This window comes from Grampus griseus (genome assembly GCF_964374135.1).
Source record: "Grampus griseus genome assembly, chromosome: 10".
Lineage (NCBI taxonomy): Eukaryota > Metazoa > Chordata > Mammalia > Artiodactyla > Delphinidae > Grampus > Grampus griseus.
The window spans coordinates 35219440-35242682 of NC_139004.1; the positions used below are offsets into that span (position 1 = coordinate 35219440).

A 23243-nucleotide genomic window follows, 5' to 3' on the forward strand; every position below is an offset into this window, starting at 1 on the left:
CCTGTGAGCCATGGCCGCTGGGCCTGCGCGTCCGGAGTCTGTGCTCCACAGCGGGAGGGGCCACAGTGGTGAGAGGTCCGTGCACCACAAAAAAACAAAAAAACTAGGCAAGACATACAAATGGCCAACAAGCATATGAAAAGATGCTCAACATCACTTTTCATCCGGGAAATGCAAATCAAAACCACAATGAGATACCACCTCACCCATTAGGATGCCTACTATCAAGGACACAGAAAATAACAAGTGTTGGTGAGCATGTGGAGAAATTGGAACCCTTGTGCACTGTTGCTGGGAATGTAAAATGGTGCAGCTGCTATGAAACACAGTACGGCAGTTCTAAAAAACTGAAAATAGAATTACTATATGATCCATCAATTCTATTCCTGGGTGTATCCAAAAGAACTGAAAGCAGGTCTCAAAGAGATACCTGTACACCCATGTCCATAGTAGCATTATTCACAACAGCCAAAAGGTGGGAGAAACACAAGTGCCCATTGATGGATGAATGAATAAACAAAATGTGGTATATGCTGCATATGAGGGAATATTATTCAGCATTGTAAAGGAAGGAAATTCTGACATATGCTACAACATGGATGAATCTTGAGGACATTATGCTAACTGAAATAAGTCAGTTACATAAAGAAAAATATTGTAGGATTTCACTTATATGAGGAAACTGAAGTAGTCAAATTCATAAAGACAAAGTAGAATGGTAGTTTCCAGGAACTGAGGAAAGGGTGAAATGGGGAATTGTTGTTTAATGGGTAGATTCAGTTTTGCAATATGAAAAAGTTCTGGAGATTGGATGCACAACAATGGGAACACACTTAACACTACTGAACTCCACACTTAAAAATGATTAAGATGGTAAATTTTAGGTTATGTGTATTTTACCACAATTTTTTTAACCTTAGTACAGAGCTACTATAATCAAGACTGGCATAGAAGTAGACATATGGATCAACAGAATAGAATTGAGAGTCCAGATATAAACCCTTACATTTATGTTTAATTGATTTTCTCCAGGGTGCCAAGACAATTCATTGGTGAAAGGATAGTCTTTACAACAAACGGCACTGAGACATCAGGATATCCACATGCTTTTACATGATGTTGGACCCCTAACTCACACCATATACAAAAATTAACTCAAAATGTATCAAAGACCTAAATGCAAGGGTAAAATTATAAAACTCTCATAAGAAAACACAGTAGTGACTCTTCATGACCCTGGATTAGGCAATGGTTTCCTACATACAATACCAAAACACAAACAACGAAAGAAAAAGTAGACAAATTGGACTTTATCAAAATTTAAAATTTTTGTACTTCAAAGGACACCATCAAGAAAGTGAAAAAACCCAACAAATGAGAGAAAATGTTTGCAAATCCTTTGATTAAGGGACTTACATCCAGAATATATAAAGAACTCTTACAACTCAAAGAGACAACCCAATTTAAAAAACAAGGAAAGGATTTAAATTCACCTTTCTTCAAAGAAGATATACAAATGGCCAGTAAGTACATGTAAAGATGCTAGGAATTATTGGACATTAGGAAAATGAAGTACTGGTACGTGAGACAATATGGATAAACCTTGACAACATTACTGTAAGTGAAAGAAGCCAGTCACAAGAGACTACATATTATATGATTCTATCTGTATTAAGTGTCCAGAAAAGGCAAATCCATAGAGACAAAAAAGTAGTGGTTGCCAGGGGCTGGGGTAAGGAGGAAAATGAGGAGTGATTACTAATGGGTATGGGGTTGCTTTGGGGGTGAAGAAAATATTCTAAAATTAGATAATGATGGTTGTCATGCAACTCTGTGCATATATTAACAATCACAGAATTGTATACTTTGAAATGGTAAATGTTACAGTACGTGGATTATATCTCAATAAAGCTTTTAAGATAATATATATTGAGCTTTTTAAAGGTTTGAAATGTATTTTTTTCTGGAGATAGTGACTTAATAAAAAAGTAAGAATTGGGACTTCCCTGGTGGTCCAGTGGTAAAGAACCGCCTTCCAATGCAGGGGACGCGGGTTCGATCCCTGGTCAGGGAACTAAGATCCCACATGCTGCGGGGCAACCAAGTCCACACACCACAACTACTCAGCTCACCCGCCTCAGCAAGAGAGCCTGCATGCCGCAAACTACAGAGCTCACGTGCTCTGGAGCCCGCATGCCACAACTAGAGAAGAGAAAACCCACACGCACGCCACAACTAGAGAGAAGCCCATGTGCCACAGTAAAGAGCCAGTGTACCGTAACTAAGACCCAACACAGCAATAAAAAAAAAAAAGTAAGAATTAAATTTGTACTTACAGCTTTACTCTGCAATTTGTTGAAAGAATATCTCAAGGTATCAACTGCTTCTGATTCTTCTTTGGTTACTTCAACTTCAAATCTGTTTAAAATAGCATAGGCTTCCTGTGGGGTGGGGGTAGAGTTCAGAAACGTCACAAGGAATATAACTGCCAAATGACTTAGATGTCTTCTAAAGACACATTCCTATGTCTTCAAAGACTAGAAGAATGGGTCCCAAAATTAAATGTGTATAAAAAGGTCCTTTAGATTATCACTTACATCAGATATTGACTCTAGATCCCAGGCCCTGAAATCTGAATTTAATAAGCACCAAGGTGATTCTGGTGGAGAGTAGGCAAATCGCTTTGAGATACTATCCTAGGAAAAACTCCCTGGAATAATTTTCTGCCTCTCTCCTCCTTGATCTTGTGACAACACCGTGCAAAATGTTTTCTCATACGCTATTAAGATATGGGTTGGCTATATAAGGAATGGAATGAAATGACGATGTGGGAGATATTCTGAAGAACAGAAACTAACGAACAAACAAAACAAAAACAAATTCATAGATACAGAGAACAGATTGGTGGGTAACTAGAGAGGAAGGAGATTGGAGGACGGTGAAATGGGTGAAGGGGATCAACTGTATGGTGATAGATGGTGACAAGACTTACAGTGGTGATCACTTTATAGTGCATACAAATATTGAATTACAATGTTGTACACCTGAAATCTGTATAATGTTATATACCAACTTTGCCTAAATTTTTTAAAGTGATGAGCTGGCAACTGGCTTTACCAAAGAACTTATGCTGAAAAACTAAGCTTCGGCAGTCAGGAAAAAATGATATGATAATTTGTTAAATCTTGAGAAGCGAGTGGTCAGCATTCAAAATACCCAAATACTAAGATTTAAAGAAGTAGTAAAGGTATGAATTTCATTAGCTCCCAAAGTGTATAAACTCTAAATGGGTTCAAGAAAGCAATGCTCAGTCGTGAACACTGGGTACCAAAAGGAGGCAGGGGGAGTGCCAATTCCCCAGGTTTGCAGGCAATAAGGGAGTGCATTGTCCACAGAGAATTTAAAAAACAGTAATAAAATGAACTGAGTCTGATTTTTATTATCACCATGAGCCAGAAATTCTAAACATTAGTCATAAGTACTTGTGAGAGACAGAATAACAGCCTCCCCAATGTTATCCACACCCTAATCTCCAGAATCTGTGAATATGTCACCTTATGTGGCAAAAGGGACTTTGCAGATGTGATTAGTAAAAATATTTGAGATGGGGAGATTATCCTGTATTAGCCATGTGGGCCCAATGTAATCACAGAGGTCCATTTAAGGGAAAGAGGGAGGCAGGAGATTCAGAGTTAGAGATGTGATGACAGCAGCAGGGGTAGGAGTGATGGCACTGCTGGAAGGGAGCCAGGAGCCACCAAGGAATGCAAGCAGCCTCTAGAAGCTGGACAAAGCAAGGAAAGGATTCTTCCCTAGAGCCCCTGCTGACAAGTTGATTTTAGCCCCATAAGACCCATTTTCATACTTCTGACCTCTACAACTATAAAACAATTTGTTTTAAGCCATTAAGTTGACGGTAATTTGTTATAGGAGCAATAGGAACTAAAACAGTACTCTTCCCTAAAAACATCTCTTGTTGATATAAATTCCAACAATTTACTATTGAGCCTCAGTGGACCACTCCCACCATCTGTCCATGGTATGCCGCTGGTCATAGGTGAGACACATAACTGGTTTCTAAGAAAAGCCAAAGATATTTGGGGAACTTGCCTAACATGTCAGGACTGAAGTGAGAGAATACAACCATTCTTTTCTGTAAAATGTAAGCGCCAGCTTAAAAAAATGAACCCTGTCTAGACCAGCACAGCATTATGAATATATTAACATTCCTTCGTATACTGTTCACTGTTGATAATTGTCAGTCCCTCCAAGGACATCAACATCAGAGAGGAAAAATAGGCAGACTGTGCAATAAAATAGATGAAGAAATCTACTTTTTAGTGTTTCTCTATTTTTTTAAAAAAATACCATTTCAAGAAAGAAAAATGCAATCATTTCTTACTTCAATTGGTCCCAAAGTCATGTCCATTTGAATTTCATTATCACGGATACAAGACAAGGCTTCCATTGCAAACCTGACATCATCTAAATCACGAATAGGTCTAGATAACTTTTTCAAGTATTCATTGATAAATGCTATCATGTCTGACATTTTCTTTTTGTATTCTTCATTCAAATATCGACAGAGTAGCAACTTCCATGCCTTAGCCTCAACTGATAAGGCCAATTTCATTGGCTCTGGTGAAGACAAGAAAAGGTCAAAATAAAATACAACTGACATTCTGAAACAATTCATTTTATGTGTAATCTGAGCATCTATAACTGCACTGTCCATTTGATGACCACTAGCCACACTGAGCACTTGAAATGTAGTTAGTCTGTAGTTCATCTGAATTAAATGTTCTGTAAGGATTCTGAAGACTTAATTCCTATCCTGGTGGAGTATATTAAGCCATTCATGAGAAGGACACAAGTCTATGGAGAAGAATTTTGGAAATTAGTTCTAGCACTATCCAATGTGAGCCTTGCTCTGTTTCTGGCCATCCCATTAGAAGCCTTCGTTCATTTCCCCAATTTCCTCTAGGTAACCCCTATATGAGACCAGCAGCCTACACTGTTGAGAACACTGTGCCTGTCTAATACAGCTCTCCCTCACTACAGTTAGCAGTAGAGTCAGCTTGGGCTTTTGATTTCAGACATTAAGTGGTTGTCTCATAATCCTCTGATACTCTAACCCCAATTGGACTAACTTCTCAGGCGACCTCAAACTGTTTGACTCTTATCCCATGTACACAATCCCCTCCTCGCAGTAACCTGTAGTTCCCCCTGTAGTTTTAGTTGTTTGAGTGCCAATTTAGTATCAAGTACATTAAGTCACTTTGGTATAATATTATATATACATAATATATGATAATATATAACATATATAGCATATATATGAACAATATGGCTGGTCCAGAAATACTTAATATATATAATATTGTACCAAGGTAGCTTAATAACTGCTTTCTAAATGAAGTAACATTTCATGTGAAAATACAGACACTTTACATAATATTTATAAAATACCTGTATGCAATTCAAGTGCTCCTACAACTATAACAGGCTTCAACTCATCAATCTCCTGCTCAAAAGTAGCATAGTGTAGAATTTCGGATCTGATTTCAGTCAGAGAGGGGTTGTTAGCCAAAAACTCCTGTAGCAAGGAAAGAATCAACATTTTCTTCGGCTTTTTGACAATGTAAATCTTACGCCTCTAATAGTTGAATTAGAAAACTGCATCTGCTTATATATTTTTCCTCTTGTATGTGCTATCAGGCCAGTGGCTCAGTAGAGAAAGGGATGAACAGTTAGCACTGAAAGAGGAAGCTATGTGAGGGAATTTTACATTTCTGAATGGTTATTCAGAGTTCCAAAGTTTCCTTGAGTCTCCAACCAAATATACAGCTGAGCCTACGTAAGCTGGACACACCCTTGAATACCCGACCTCTGGGCATGTCTGGAACATAATTAGTACTCAACTGTTTAACCAAATTAAACAAAATCTGACTGAACCTCATTATTATCAACTGCCCCAGTGTCAATGTGAGAATTATGCAAGACATGATGTGTTAGGTGTGTGGCATTTACAGGTTCTCGGCCTCTGCTCTTGAGTTCTCATCATTATCACTGATGTTTTCTTGGTCCTCCCACAGGAGTTAGAGATAAACAATACAGAGTGAAGTAAGTCAGAAAGAGAAAAACAAATACCATATGCTAACACATATATATGGAATCTAAAAAAAAAAAAAACTTCTGATGAACCTAGGGGCAGGACAGGAATAAAGACAGAGACATAGAGAACAGACTTGAGGACACGGGGAGGGGGAAGGGTAAGCTGGGACGAAGTGAGCGAGTGGCATGGACATATATACACTACCAAATGTAAAATAGATAGCTAGTGGGAAGCAGCTGCATAGCACAGGGAGTTCAGTTTGGTGCTTTGTGACCACCTAGAGGGGTGGGATTAGGGAGGGTGGGAGGGAGATGCAATAGGGAGGGGATATGGGGATATATGTATACATATAGCTGATTCACTTTGTTATACAGCAGAAACTAACACAACATTGTAGTGCAATTATACTCCAATAAAGGTGTTAAAAAAAAACCAAACTGCATCACAAGTAGCAGAAACATACCTTCACTTTCACGTCTCGGTCCTCTGTCCAGAGTGTCTTGAACTTTTCAAAGTCCTGCAGGGCCTCATGAGCCACCTTTCTGAGAGAATTCACAGAGGAAGAAAGGAGGAGGACCAGCTTGGAAACATCTTTGTGCTCTGCCACACCTAGATAAAAATTCTTCAGCTTCCGTGTGGGGATAATTTCTTCAAAAGATTCTGAAAACAGACATTTTTATCCTATAGATAACTCCTATATTCAACTTTAAATACTATCAATGGTAATATTTATAGACTTTTTAAACTTTATTTTCTTAAAGACCCCCCCATCCCGTTCCAAGTAATTAACAGCTATTCTCTCGCTAGCTACACTTATTCTTATTAAACTACTGTGTCAGATTTTGAGGTCTAGGTTTCTTTAAAGTGGGGAAACTGTTATTCAGAGGAGAGAACTGAAAGACGCCGATTAACCACTCCCCCCAAAACAAAACGTCCTCCAAGGAAAGATCAGAAGAGTTGAAATTGCTACCCTACAGAACAGGCTTGTGGGTAAAGGAGAGCCACTACGTTTACTACCCAAATGACCTTAAGCCAATTATTTAATCTTCATGGAAATACTTGTGAGGATTAAAAGAGACAACATATGCTTGTCTTCAACTCAGCATCTGGTATATAAAGATCACACAACCACCATGATAAACATCTCTTGCTGAAACCTAGTCATGTCACAGCCTTGACTGAAACTCTCAAGTTTTCTCCATCAAGCAGAGACCATACGGATACTTTTGTTTGGCCCAAACAGTTCCTTACTTTTTTAAAGCAGTTGTTAACAATTAAAAAATCATGAGGGCTTCCCTGGCGGCGCAGTGGTTGAGAGTCCGCCTGCCAATGCAGGGGACACGGGTTCGTGCCCCGGTCCGGGAAGATCCCACATGCCGCAGAGCGGCTGGGCCCGTGAGCCATGGCCGCTGAGCCTGCGCATCCAGAGCCTGTGCTCTGCAACGGGAGAGGCCACAACAGTGAGAGGCCCGGGTACCGCAAAAAAAAAAAAGAAAAAATCATGAGATTTCATGAAAATTTCCAGATTGCAGGTATTCCTGCATGGCAACAGTTTAACCTGGTATTCCTGCATGGCAACAGTTAGCTGAAGTATCTATAAATGATACTTGGGGTGGTGTGGAAGAAAAGCGGAGATGTTGATCAAAGGGTACAAACTTTCACTAATATGATGACTAAATTCTGGAAACATAATGTGTAGTATGGTGATTATAGTTAATAATAATGTATACTTGAAATGTGCTAAGAGAGTAGATCTCAAGTGTTCTCACCACACACACAAAAAATGGTTAACTATGGGAGGTGATGAATATGTTATTTACTTTGTGGTAACCACTTCACAAAGGTATACATATATCAGAACATCATGTATATGTATAATTTTTGTCAAAAATAAATAAATAAAAATGTTAATGTGGCAGAACAGCAAAAAAGAAAAAAAGAATTTGGCTTTCTATACAAGAAAGTATCCAAAAATGTCTATGGAATTTTGGGTCAGTGTCATATCACACTAATAATTATTTAAGGGAATAGCTTATATATATTTCAATGTACAAAGAACACATGACCCAGATTTTCTAAGCACTATGTTCTAGCAAACTAAGTTTATCAGATCAAATACAACGCTGAAAATAGAATTAGTTCTAAGGTTTATTTTCATTTTTAACTTTGAATCTGAGACTACGGTAGTAGAACAGTGATAAATATACTTGTTCACCCATGATCAAAATCTGAAATGTCTGCATGCTATGTTTAAGATGGAAGATGGAGAACACTAGTTTTTTTTTAATGTAAAATTTAACCAATACACATATAAATATGAGTGTAAAAATATCTATAGGCTGTCATACCCAGGAAGAATCAGAAAGACCATTTACTAACTGTTATAGTTCTAAGACTCTATTCATCTAAGATTTGTTTTAACATTCTTACTGTCTTCCTTCTTCAACTGCTTTCCTGTGCTCGGATGGGTCCCGTCAGTAGCGGTATGGGAGGGGCTGCTAATGACAGTCTTCATGGGACGGGTCTGCTGTTGCCCCCAGTGAGCCACTCCTCTGCTGACCTCCAGGGTTAATTGGATCATACGGTTAATGGCTTGTTGAATGTCATCCAAACTGGGAACCATTACCTGTGGAAAGAAGAAATAAGTTCCTGGTGCTGCCAACACATAAAAATCCATCCCTCTGATTCTCACCACACCTGTTCCCCACTGAGCAGGGAGAGCCTCCGCTGGCCCAGTGGAAGGCTGCTTCGAGGAGAGGGTTGGTAGAGGAAGGTAGGCTGCAGACTTTACCGGTCTTCAAGCTTTCCTATTCTACCAATTCCTGCAGGCAGAAAGGTCAAACATAGTACTTGTCATCCTTTCCCTGGGAGGGTGGCTGGCTGCAGCCAAACACTGTGGGCAGGTGTTGGATGTCCATGAAGCAGAGTAACTGAAGAAACTATACTGCCAAGATTTTGACCTCAGTTCTTTGAAATGCACCAAATAAGCAAAGAAGCTGTCCTCCAGGAGGCCAGACTGTGTAGATGTGGTGTCAGGTGAGCCATAGATTGTTCCTGCCTGGCCTTAACCCTTGGCTTGTCACAGAATGCACCTCAGTCATCCTGTATGGCTTGGTGTTCCAGATGTCAATAAGCAGCCGGAGGGGTGGTAGAGGAAAGTGCCCTAAGAAGGCACAAGGGACCCATGAATTCAGGGCACAGGCTCTCTCTTTCTTTCTTTGTTTCTATTCTGCCATGGGTTGTCTTACAGTTGGGTGTTCAGTATAGGGATTTGGACTTCTGAGATGGCCTTATTTAGATAATTTAATGTCTGAAGTAAGAAAAACCAAGATGGTTTGTAGGGTACTTGCTAACTGATGGCCCAACAGATACTTAACTCTTACACCAACCTTTAATACACCATGAGCTCTGCAGAAGTAAGTTTTACAACAGATATAAATGATACACTTTGATTTTTGTTAAATACGGACGTGAAGTCAAAAAGCACAGAGGACCAAGAGATTAAATGAAAGTTCAGTTCTAATGCTATACTTCTTAAATACATTACCAAAATATCACTGTATTAACTTGAATATTTAATAATACTTACCACATTAGGAATCACAAGATGTACTTCAGATTTTAGAAGGGAAATAACATCTTCTGACCGCTTTCGTCCATAAGGGCTGTAATAAGATGGACATTTAGCTTATAAACCTTAACCTAAAATTTCATAAATAGCTTGGTTATGCTGCAAGTTTCAATCCTAAAAAAATAAAGACAATTTTCAAAATACTGAATTAATGAAGAGAACGTTATTTACAATGGAACCACAAATTTCATGAACTAGTTCATAAATTAAGAACACTGAATGATTTAATATTCTTTGAAGTGAAAAACTTGTCTCCTACCCATTTTCTAGTATTTTAACGTTGCTTTCTCTCAGCAAAGTACCACCTAATAATGTTTACTAAAAGCACTCCTTTTCCCAGCCCCAGAACAGATGCTGAAAATCACCAACAAAAAGCGTATGCCTTCATATACTTTATTTTTGTGTGTGTACAAGATTAAACAGGAGGTTTCTAGTCAAAACCTTCCCAAAACTGCCTTTGTAAACAATATCAGTTATGCTCAGACAGAAGTACAGACACACACACAGACACATGAGTGCAATTAATGAATGACACATACCAGCACTGCAAATTACTTTGGTTATCTCCCTCTGCCTGATCTCTGTCCCCATCCCAGACAAAATTATAATAAATGTAAACTTTCCACAGCAAGAAATGTTATCATTACTGAAAACTACACCTCCATTCATAACTACAAGCAGACTGGGGGAGAAAAAAATCACAAGAAACAAAGCCCCCACATTCACAGTGGAGACCCAACTTTAGTATTCAGGGTCAATGGTTCCCAGATAAGGAACTCTTTGAACTAAAAGCAAGCAAGCAAAGAAACAACAGAAAAAACCTCTAATTCATAGTCTCACTGTGAAATCAAGATGCAGCAATAAAACAAGTGTAGACTGTGTTTGAAAGGGTACAACCTGAGAACAAGAGTTTCATAAAGTATAATCAAACAGCTGAACTAACAGAAGCGGTGAACAGCGCAGCCGATCCTTTGGTGACTTATTTGACAAACTAGAGGATTAGCTTAAGGAATTCTCCAAGCTTTCAGATGCAAAATACAAGAGAAGGAAATTACTTAAGGAAAAGGTAAGTGAAATAATAAAGAAAAGATAAGTAATGTTTATCGAACGCTTAGTGTATGACAGGCGCTTTTCCAAGCACTTTCCATGAATCAACACATTTCATGCTCATGTTAACTCTTGATGTGGATCCCATGATTATTATTTCCATTTTGCAGATGAGGAAACCAAGACAGAGAGAGTTTAAGTAACTTAACAGTGGGTCACTCAGCTCAGAGACGCTCTACGACCTAGATCCAACGTGGGAACCCTACATAAAATAAATTTAAGCATAGCCCTTCTCAAATCTTAAGAATAGACTTGTTTTTTCACCTTGAAATGATTTTCTGTGTGCCTGATGGGATTAATGGGTGAAAAATGACTTACAGCTAAACACATAATTTGTTAATTTCCAGAATAAAGGGGGAAATCCTGTAAACAGCAAGAAACAGTTTGTTACTTAGAAAAGAAAATCAGATTAGCAGCAAAACCCGCCTCTGAAAATGGAAACAAAAGAAGCCAGTGATTGTGCTTTGTGAGTGGCATTTAGCTACAAAATAACGGTTCTGTCTTGACCTCGTGAATGATAACACCTTTTATCTGGATGTTCTCTGTCTGCATCCCATTGAGGAAAAAATCAAATTGGGTTTGCATTTCAGTTGAGGCAAGATATATTAATAATATCCTTCATTACTAAAAGAGATCTCTACTGTTTATGCGGATGGAGTGTGCAGGGCTTGCCCAGATGAAGGTTGGCAAGCCAAGTGCCACAAATAAAAATGAAAAAGGAAGCATTAAAAAAAAAAAGAAGAAGAAGCCAGTGAAATAGTATCTGTGGAGTGTGAGAGAAAGTGGTTGTGATCCAAGATGACCTACTAGCCTTCATGGGTGAGGGTAAGAGAAAGACATTTTAGACAAGGGAGGATTCTGCAATATTATACTCATGTATACCTCTTCAAAACTCACATCAGTACTGTTGTAAATTAACATGGCATAGTGAGTTCAGACTTCAAAAATGCCTCTTTGTGCCAAACACATCACAATCACGGATAGACTCTGAAGGACTTGAGAATGCTCGAACACAAGATTAGGATCTCCACAAATCAGGAACGCATCAGAAACACACAACAGCCTGGCCAGGGCTCTGGTCAGGAAATAGGCAGTGAGAGTGGGAGGTTGGCCCCTGTGGACTCTGAGGGACTGAAGTAGTCCGTGTTAGAGGGGACTCATCCAGGCTTGCTACCCGAAGCCAGACATTGAAGTGATGTTCCCCTACTTGTAAAGAGAGACAAAACAACAGCAAGATAAAGTTTGTCAACCTACTGCCTGCAGCTGCAGCTTTTCCAAAAGCTGTGGCCCTGGGGTGAAAGAAGCAAGTCCACAGCATGCCCAAGAAGCCACTAAGCCGGCTCACTTCTGTGCTCCCTGCTTAAACCTGCCATTTCCCAGCATCTCTTCAGGGGATATGTAACTGTGAACAAATAGGACCCAGTTCTGCACTTAAGGTACCAAGAGTCACGTGGAGGCAAAAGTGAAACTCCTAGAAAGGGAGGGAAGGAGAGAGAAACACACAAAAACAAAAAAAACTTCTCACTCAAGGAGAGTCTACGAACTAAAATCCCAATATGCATGCATAAGTCTAACAGCAAGAAAGAGGACTAAAGATATCAATAATTGAAACAAAAACTCACTCCAGACAAAGTTCAATGTATAGAAGTATGACAAACTCTAAAATAAATATATTGAGAATGTTCAAAGAGATAAATGAAAGCAATCTTCCAAAAAATAATAAATTGCTAAACTAAAAAGGCAGGAATGATACAGGATCTGGAGGATAAGGAAAAAAGTACTAACTGAAATATTTAAGATGCAGTAGATGAGATCGCCTTTAGGCTAGATACAGAGATACTTGCCCATAACATAACCCAGAAAGGCAAAAAGACAAAAATATATGACAGACTAGTTAGGAGACAGGAAAGAGAGACTGAGATGCTGCAACATCTGAGACGGTCACGTGTCCATGGTGCCCAGGACAGTTCTGGTTTAAGTCCATCCTAACACTTCATCTGGACAGTGCTTCTTCACTCAAAAGAGTGTCCTAGATGGAACAATTATGTGATCAACTTACTCAACATTCAACTACAGGAGTTCCATAACAAGAGGATGTCTCAGAAGCAATAACCGAAAAAGGAAATTGCTGATGATTTTCCAGGATTAAGGAACCCTATAAGCCCTCAAATAGAAAGTGTACTCTGAGAACAAAGCATGATTAAATAAAGACAAATCCACACCAGGAAAGGAAGCTACAGAACATCAAGGATAAAATACAATTTTTAGTTAGACTCACTGCAGACTTCTCATCAACAAGAATACAGGTCAGGAAAAAACTGAAGAAATACTTTGAAAGTGCTGAGAGACAAACAAAGTTTTTTATCCAGCCAAATCGTTTCAGACTTAAAATGAAGAATAACGGAGTTTACACCTCACACTCCCTGAGAAACCAGGGGTATAAAATAAATACACAAGAACCTGGAGACTTTAATAAAATATACCAGTAAATAAATTATTTTTGAGTGCTCAAAAAAAAGGTAAAAAGTAAAACAGCAAACAACAATGATGGGGAGACCTTCAAGATGGTGGAGGAGTAAGTCGTGGAGATTACCTTCCTCCCCACAAATACATCTACATGTGGAACAACTCCTACAGAACACCTACAGAATGCTGGTAGAAGACCTCAGACTTCCCAAAAGGCAAGAAACTCCCTACGTACCTGGGTAGGGCAAAAAAAAAAAGGAAAAACAGAGACAAAAGAATAGGGACAGGACGTGCACCACTGGGAGGGAGCTGTGAAGGGGGAAAAGTTTCCACACACTAGGAAGCTCCTTCACTGGCAGAGACGGGGGGTGGCAGGGGGGAAGCTTCAGAGCCACGGAGGACAGTGCAGCAACAGGGGTGCAGAGGGCAAAGCAGAGAGATTCCCACACAGAGGATTGGTGCCAACCAGCACTCACCAGTCCAAGAGGCTTGTCTGCTCACCCGCCGGGGCAAGTCGGGGCTGGGAGCTGAGGCTCGGGCTTCAGAGGTCAGATCCCAGGGAGAGGACTGGGGTTGGCTGTGTGAACACAGCCTGAAGGAGCCAGTGTGCTACAGCTAGCCGGGAGGGAGTCCATGAAAAAGTCTGGACCTGCCTAAGAGGCAAGAGACCATTGTTTCAGGGTGCACAAGGAAAGGAGATTCAGAGCACCGCCTAAACGAGCTCCAGAGACAGGCTAAAGCCGCGGCTATCAGCGCAGATCCCAGAGACAAGCGTGAAACGCTAACACTGCTGCTGCAGCCACCAAGAATCCTATGTGCAAGCACAGGTCACTACCCACACCTCCCCTCCACTCCCCAGGAGCCTGCACAGCCTGCCATTGCCAGGGCCCCTTGATCCAGGGACAACTTCCCCAGGAGAACACATGATGCCTCAGGCTGTTGCAGCATCACGCTGCCCTCTGCCTCCACAAGTTCGCCCCACATTCCCATTATAATTACCATACCCCCCCCTCTCCCCGGCCTGAGTGAGCCAGAGCCCCCTAATCAGCTGCTACTTTAACCCCATCCTGTCTGGTGGGAACAGATGCCAGAGGGTGACCTACATGCAGAGGTGGGGCCAAAACCAAAGCTGAACCCTGGGAGCTGTGAGAACAAAGAAGAGAAAGGGAAATCTCTCCCAGCAGACTCAGGAGCAGCGGATTAAATCCCCACAATCAACGTGATGTACCCTGCGTCTCTGGAATACCTGAACAGACAACGAATCATCACAAAATTGAGGCAGTGGACTTTGGGAGCAACTGTAGACTTGGGGTTTGCTGTCTGTGACTGATTTGTTTCTGACTTTTATGTTTATCTTAGTATAGTTTTTAGTGCTGTTATCATTGGTGGATTTGTTTATTGTTTCTTCACTCTCTTTTTTTTTTTTTTTTTTTTTGCGGTACGCGGGCCTCTCACTGTTGTGGCCTCTCCCGTTGCGGAGCACAGGCTCCGGACGCGCAGGCTCAGCGGCCATGGCTCACGGGCCCAGCCGCTCCGCGGCATGTGGGATCTTCCCGGACCGGGGCACGAACCCGTGTCCCCTGCATCGGCAGGCGGACTCTCAACCACTGCGTCACCAGGGAAGCCCCACTCTCTTCTTTTTTATTATTATTATTACTTTAAAAATTTCTTATTCTAATTATTTTTTTTATTTATTACGTTTTTTTCTTTCTCCCTTTTCTTCTGAGCCATGTGGCTGAGAGGGTCTTGGTGCTCAGGCCTGGTGTCAGGCCTGAGCTTCTGAGGTGGGAGAGCCGAGTGCAGGACATGGGACCACCAGAGACCTACCAGTTCCATGTAATATCAATTGGCGAGAGCTCTCCCAGAAATCTCTGTCTCAACGCTAAGAACCAGCTCCAGCCAACAGCCAGCAAGCTCCAGTGCTGGACACTCCCTGCCAAACAACTAGCAAGACAGGAACAAAACCACATCCATTCACAGAGAGGCTGCCTAAAATCATGCTAAGTTCACAGTCACCCCAAAACACACCACTGGACGTGGTCCTGCCCTCCAGAAAGACAAGATCCAGCCTCATCCACCAGAACACAGGCACCAGTCCCCTCCACCAGGAAGGCTACACAACCCACTGAACCAACCTTACCCGCTGGGGGCAGACACCAAAAACAACAGGAACTATGAACCTGCAGCCAGCAAAAAGAAGACCCCAAACACAGTAAGTTAAACAAAATGAGAAGACAGAGAAATATGCATCAGATGAAGGAGCAAGGTAAAAACCCACCAGACCAAACAAATGAAGAGGAAATAGGCAGTCCACCTGAAAAAGAATTCAGAGTAATGATAGTAAAGATGAACCAAAATCTTGGAAATAGAATGGAGAAAATACAAGAAACGTTTAACAAGGGCCTAGAAAAACTAAAGAGCAAAAAAAAAATGATGAACAACACAATAAATGAAATTAAAAATTCTCTAGAAGGAATCAATAGCAGAATAACTGAGGCAGAAGAACGGATAAGAGACCTGGAAGATAAAATAGTGGAAATAACTACTGCAGAGCAGAATAAAGAAACAAGAATGAAAAGAACTGAGGACAGTCTCAGAGACCACTGGGACAACATTAAACACATGAACATTTGAATTACGGGGTCCCAGAAGAAGAGGAGAAAAAGAAAGGGTCTGAGGAAATATTTGAAGAGATTACAGTTGAAAACTTCCCTAACATGGGAAAGGAAATAGTCAATCAAGTCCAGGAAGCGCAGAGAGTCCCATACAGGATAAATCCAAGGGGAAACACACCAAGACACATATTAATCAAACTATCAAAAATTAAGTACAAAGAAAAAATATGAAAAGCAGCAAGGGAACAGCAACAAATAACATACAAAAGGATCCCCATAAGGTTTCTTCTTTCAGCAGAAATTCTTCAGGCCAAAAGGGAGTGGCTTTAAAGTGATGAAAGGGAAAAACCTACAACCAAGATTACTCTACCCAGCAAGGATCTCATTCAGATTCAAAGGAGAAATTAAAATCTATACAGACAAGCAAAAGTTAAGAGAACTCAGCACCACCAAACCAGCTTTTCAACAAATGCTAAAGGAACTTCCCTAGGCAGGAAACACAAGAGATGGAAAAGACCTACAATAACAAACCCAAAACAATTAAGAAAATGGTAATAGGAACAGACATATCGATAATTACCTTAAATGTAAATGGATTAAATGATCCAAACAAAAGAATGGACTATCTGAATGGATACAAAAATAAGACCTGTATATATGCTGTCTACAAGAGACCCACTTCAGACGTAGGGACAAATACAGACTGAAAGTGAGGGGATGGAAAAAGATATTCCATGCAAATGGAAATCAAAAGAAAGCTGGAGTAGCAATTCTCATATCAGACAAAATAGACTTTAAAATAAAGACTATTATAAGAGACAAAGAAGGACACTACATAATGATCAAGGGATCAATCCAAGAAGAAGATATAACAATTGTAAATATTTATGCACCCAACATAGGAGCACCTCAATACATAATGCAAATGCTAAGAGCCATAAAAGGGGAAATCGACAGTGACACAATCATAGTAGGGGACTTTAACACCCCACTTTCACCAAAGGACAGATCATCCAAAATGAAAATAAATAAAGAAACACAAGCTTTAAATGGCACATTAATCTTGAGAAAGAAAAACAGAGCTGGAGGCATCAGGCTCCCTGACTTCAGACTATACTACAAAGCTACAGTAATCAAGACAGTATGGTGCTGGCACAAAAACAGAAATATAGATCAATGGAACAGGATAAATAGCCCAGAGATAAACCCACGCACATATGGTCACCTTATCTTTGATAAAGGAGGCAAGAATATACAGTGAAGAAAAGACAGCCTCTTCAGTAAGTGGTGCTGGGAAAACTGGACAGCTCATGTAAAAGAATGAAATTAGAACACTTCCTAACACCATACACAAAAATAAACTCAAAATGGATTAAAGACCTAAATGTAAGGGCTGACACTATAAAGCTCTTAGGAGGAAAACATAGGAAGAACACTCTTTGACATAATTCACAGCAAGATCCTTTTTGACCCATCTGCTAGAGAAATGGAAATAAAAACAAAAATAAGCAAATGGGACCTAATGAAACTTACAAAGGAAAGGAAACCATAAACAAGACGAAAAGACAACCCTCAGAATGGGAGAAAATATTTGCTAATGAAGCAACTGACAAAGGATTAATCTCCAAAATATACAAGCAGCTCATGCAGCCCAATATCAAAAAAACAAACAACCCAATGGGCAGAAGACCTAAACAGACGTTTCTCCAAAGAAGATATACAGATTGCCAACAAACACATGAAAGGATGCTCAACATCACTAATCATTAGAGAAATGCAAATCAAAACTACAATGAGGTATCACCTCACACCGGTCAGAATGGCCATCATCAAAAAATCTACAAACAGGGCTTCCCTGGTGGCACAGTGGTTGAGAGTCCGCCTGCCGTTGCAGGGGACATGGGTTCGTGCCCCGGTCCGGGAAGATCCCACATGCTGCGGAGCGGCTGGGCCCGTGAGCCATGGTCGCTGAGCCTGAGCGTCTGGAGCCTGTGCTCCGCAACAGGAGAGGCCACAACAGTGAGAGGCCCGCATATCGAAAAAAAAAAAAAATCTACAAACAATAAATGCTGGAGAGGGTGTGGAGAAAAGGGAACCCTCTTGCTCTGTTGGTGGGAATGTAAATTGATACAGTCACTATGGAGAAAAGTATGGAGCTTACTTAAAAAGCTAAAAATAGAACTACCATATGACCCAGCAATCCCACTACTGGGCATATACACTGAGAAAACCATAATTCAAAAAGAGTCATGTACCACAATGTTCATTGCAGTACTGTTTACAATAGCCAGGAAATGGAAGCAACCTAAGTGTCCATCGACAGATGAATGGATAAAGAAGATGTGCACATATATACAATGGAATATTACTCAGCCATAAAAAGGAATGAAATTGAGTTATTTGTAGTGAGGTGGATGGACATAGAGTCTGTCATACAGAGTGAAGTAAGTCAGAAAGAGAAAAACAAATACCATATGCTAACACATATATATGGAATCTAAAAAAAAAAAAATACTTCTGATGAACCTAGGGGCAGGACAGGAATAAAGATGCAGACATAGAGAATGGACTTGAGGACACAGGAAGGGAGAAGAGTAAGCTGGGATGAAGTGAGAGAGTAGCATTGACATATATACACTGCCAAATGTAAAATAGATAGCTAGTGGGAAGCAGCTGCATAGCACAGGGAGATCAGCTCAGTGCTTTGTGACCACCTAGAAGGGTGGGATAGGGAGGGTGGGAGGGAGACGCAAGAGGGAGGGTATATGGGGATATATGTATACATATAACTGATTCACTTTGTGATACAGCAGAAAGTAACACAACATTGTAAAGCAATTATACTCCAATAAAGATGTTAAAATAAATAAATAAATCAAAGAATGAGAAAGTAGATAGACTTCATGCCAAGGCCCTTGTAGTTAGAAATGAGAAAATTGAAAAAACTATACACAGTACTTTTTTAAAAATATAGCTAAATATATGTGTTCTAAATTTGAAGGTAACTACTGAAAGAACTTAAGTATAGGAAAGAGAATAAAAGGGAAAAATTATCCATTCCAAAGGGAACAGATAATAAATGAACCAGACAAAGGATAGTAAGAAACCACAAAATAAAATGTCATAAATTAAGTGTAACTATATTAAAAAATCACAAAAATGTAAGCAGATTAAACTCTTTAAAAGGCAGAAATAATCAGATTAAATAAAAATATCAGGTATAAGACTCATAGACATAGGGAACAGACTTGTGGTTGCCAAGGGTGAGGGAGGGAGGGAGAGGGATGGACTGGGAGTTTGGGGTTGGTAGATGCAAACTACTACATTTAGAATGGATAAACAACAGGTCCTAATATATAGCACAGAGAACTATACTCAACATCCTGTGATAAACCATAATAGAAAAGAACATAAAAGAAGAATGTATCTATATATATGTGTATAACTGAGTCACTTTGCTGTACAGCAGAGACTGGCACAACATTGTAAATCAACTCTATGTCAATATTAAAATATATCAGGTATATTATGCTTTTAAAAGGTAAAACAAAAAAGCTTCACAGAAAAAATTAAATGAAGGGATAGAAAAGGTATACCAAAAAATCTGGGAAAGTAAAATTAATGACAGACTAAAAATAATTTGAGAAATCAAGATTAATATGGATAAAGAGGCTCATCAAATAAAAATAAAATAAACAGTGTTCTAGGCAGACTTAACTATATGACATCACATGCACCTAACAACACAGCCTTAAAAGATATAAAACAACGACTGAAACAGAAGGAAAATTTGACAACTTCACTATCACATCGGGAGATTTTAATAGTGCAAGTAAATTAAAATTCAGCAATGAATAACCAAGGAATAAACCTAACAAAAATGTAGAAGACTTTCACACAGGGAATTACAAAACTTCGTTGAGAAGTAATAAAAAAGACAAATAAATGGAGAGAGAATCCATGACTCTGAATGGAAGACTCAATATTGTAAGGATGCTAATTCTCTCCAAATCTACCTACAGATTCAGTGTAATTTAAATAACCATTCCAAAAGAAAAATTAATTTTCTTTTAACTAATTAACCATATGGGAAAAAATATACTGGTCTCCTACCTCACACTAAACACAAAATAAATACCATGTGGATTAAACCCCTAACTGCAAAAGATAAAACTTTAAAACTTTTAGAAGATATTATGAAGTACAGAAAGATTTCTTTTAAAAGACATAAAAATCACAAACTACTAAGGAAAAGACTGATAGATTTGAATATTTTTAAACTCAGCAAAGAATATCATAAATAGGAGTTTAAAAGTATCATCAACAAAATAATATATTGAGACCACCCATGAATAAATCCAATCCAATAGAAAAACAGGCAGAAGGAAGGAAGAAACAAGGGAGGGAAAGAGGAGGAGGGAGGGAGGGAGGAAGAGAGGGGGAAAGAAAGGGAAGGGAAGGAAGGGAAGGGAAGGGAAGGCAAATTTTTAAAAAGAGAAAGCACAAATGGCTCATAAACATGAAAATATGTTTAACGTCATCAGTAACCAGGAAAATGATTTAAATGATTTAAATCCCAGTGAGACGCCATTTCACACCCTATATGCTGGCAACAATTTTTTAATTGAATGACACCAACTGTGTGTAAGGATGAGGATCCATAGGCACTCTCATGCTAGGCACTGCCTGGTAAATTGAGGCATGCACACAGCCCAGGGCCCAGCCATTCCACTCTGATCAGGTGCAGCAGGAGACAGGCACAAGAATGTTCACAATAGCCCAAACTGGAAACAACCCAATCTATCAGCATAGATGCACCTCAAAAGCAATACTGAACATAGTTCAAATACAGGCAAATTAAATGATACAAACATGGGGTAAACTGTCAGGCAAACCAAGACAATGATAAACATCAAGTTCAGGATAGTGGTTACCTTTGGGTGAGCAGAGGAAGGACCAGTAAGGGTACTGGTAGTGTTCAGTGTTCTTTGTCTTGGCCTGGGTGCTAGGAACATGGCTGTTCATTTATCAGTGTTCTTGCAGTATTACACGCTTGTTTTCATACAGTTTTTTCATAAATGCCGTGTTTTAAATTTTACAATTATTAAAATAAATTAATAAAAATAAAAAGTGCTTTAGTGTTACGTTGTGATAGTTTTACCAGACATATTTAGCATATTTTCAACTTGCCTGGCAACAAATATTCTTCTTTTCATTGTGTCCAAAGATAACCGTGTAGCTTTTTGAAGACTGTCTAGTAATTGATGAGAGAAAAAAGCGTAGACCTCTTTACATTCCTGTAATGAGAAATCATATTAAATTTGGTACAAAAAATAAAAACTCTAACACCTCCAAAGCAATAATACAATATTAGAAGTGACATGCGAAAGATGAAAAATAATAAACTATACAATTTCAATTATATTGTAGAAATAACTTCAATCCTAAATTACTTGTTTTTTTAAACAAGTAAGAATACGTGAAAGGTGTGCTTTCATAAACACCCTAGCAAATTATAAGGCATTACTCAAAAGCCAAAATTCAAAAACAGCTAATTGAAAATAATCCTGGTTTGCTCAATATTCAATAATTCACTCAACAAAACTGAAGCACTTAAGTGTGGTGCACTTTTCAATGCTTAGAGGTATGGGCACAAGAGGATATGTAGTCTCCAACCTCAAAAATCTCAGCTTGGTGGATAAACATATTTTAAAATGTATGATACCAAAATACATAGGATGAAACTTCCACCGTCCTGGCACCATGGTTTGTCCCTCTCTGCAAGCCCTTCTTTCCCACCAGAGAAGAAGTAGCCACATTTATTGGTCAGAGCACAGAATAAATATTGAGCCTGGGCAGGAATCTGGGCACTACGTCTTGCCTGCACAGTGATTCACACATCTGGAGCCAGGCTCTGGCCACACTGTTCCTCTCCACCCTACACCCTGACCCTCTGAGTCTGGGTGGGCCAGTCAGGTTGAGTTGAGTCAGAAGGGAGGCTTATCAGGTGTGAACAAAGAGGAATATGATTGGGTTGGTCAACTACCAGGCTAAAGAGCAGGCATGACATAATCAGATGTTTACGTTAGACCACTGTGGAAGCGATGTGGAAGGTGGATTTGAGAGGCAGAGGCTGTTTAGGAGATGTCTGCACTGATGCAGCTCTAAGTGATCTCCCATCTTGAGAGGCTCTGATGGTACTCAGTCTTGCTCTAAGGACCCCAGCCAGTGTCAAAGGGAATGCAGCTGGAAGCGAAGCACTCTCCTGCTGACCCCCACCAACTGATAGTGGCTGCCTGGTGCATGGTATTGAGAAGCAATCTACAGGTAAAATCTAGACTCAGCGGGAAAGTGTTTCCCGATCAATTAGTGATAGCATCCTTGAGCCAGAAGGTGAAAGTGAAACAAACGTGTGCTGTTTATTTCCAAGACTGTGTTAGGGTAGGGGTTAGAGAGTGTAAAAGAATGTAAGATGGAGAAAGAATGAAAAGATGAGTACGGGGCTTCCCTGGTGGCGCAGTGGTTGAGAGTCTGCCTGCCGATGCAGGGGACACGGGTTCGAGCCCTGGTCTGGGAGGATCCCACATGCCGCGGAGCAACTGGGCCTGTGAGCCACAACTACTGAGCCTGCGCATCTGGAGCCTGTGCTCCGCAACGAGAGGCTGTGATAGTGAGAGGACCGTGCACCGCGATGAAGAGTGGCCCCCGCTCGCTGCAACTGGAGAAAGCCCTCGCACAGAAACTAAGACCAACACAGCCAAAAATAAATTAAAAATTAAAAATTAAAAAAAAAAAAAAAAGATGAGTACGGAGGATTAAAAGAAAACTGACGGGAGCAGGAGAAAGCACGAATTGGTACAAATGTGAGAGTGGCATTTAGAGTTGATGCACGACCAGAAGGCCTAAGAAGGATGAAGAATCCCCATGCCTCCTCCTCAACTTTCATTCTCAACACAGCTCAGCATAATGTGAGAATCTGCCCACCTGGGGTTTCTCCTGCGGGAGAATCCACAGTGTTAATAAAAAATGCAGATCCCTGGACCCCAAGAGAATCAAAACCCGGTCTTGCAATACAGGTAATTCTATCAAAAACAATAACTGAGAACAAAGTTCTCCACTTTGAGTCAAATGGATTGGCACTACAATCCCAGATGTGACATTTACTACATAAGAAAACACGGTCAGTCACAATAGGGGAGACAACTATATAAACTGTAATTGATAGAATAGCATTAAAAGTTGACAGTGCTGGGGAAAACTGTAAGGATTGCTGTGTCTTGTCAGATGCTACAGTGTAGAACTGAAAATT

General features: G+C 39.9%; 1 protein-coding gene across 1 annotated transcript in view; it reads right to left on the bottom strand.

Annotated features, from left to right (window-relative positions):
• Positions 1-23243, bottom strand: part of DNAH8 (dynein axonemal heavy chain 8) — a gene marked incomplete at its 5' end in the record, with an annotated part of 322388 nt that overhangs the window by 229227 nt on the left and 69918 nt on the right. The window contains 7 exons of the mRNA XM_082664076.1: positions 2337-2441; positions 4403-4638; positions 5470-5596; positions 6579-6775; positions 8546-8741; positions 9705-9780; positions 21125-21231. Coding sequence (XP_082520202.1) covers positions 2337-2441; positions 4403-4638; positions 5470-5596; positions 6579-6775; positions 8546-8741; positions 9705-9780; positions 21125-21231 — 1044 coding nt within the window. The remainder of the gene's footprint in view (positions 1-2336; positions 2442-4402; positions 4639-5469; positions 5597-6578; positions 6776-8545; positions 8742-9704; positions 9781-21124; positions 21232-23243) is intronic.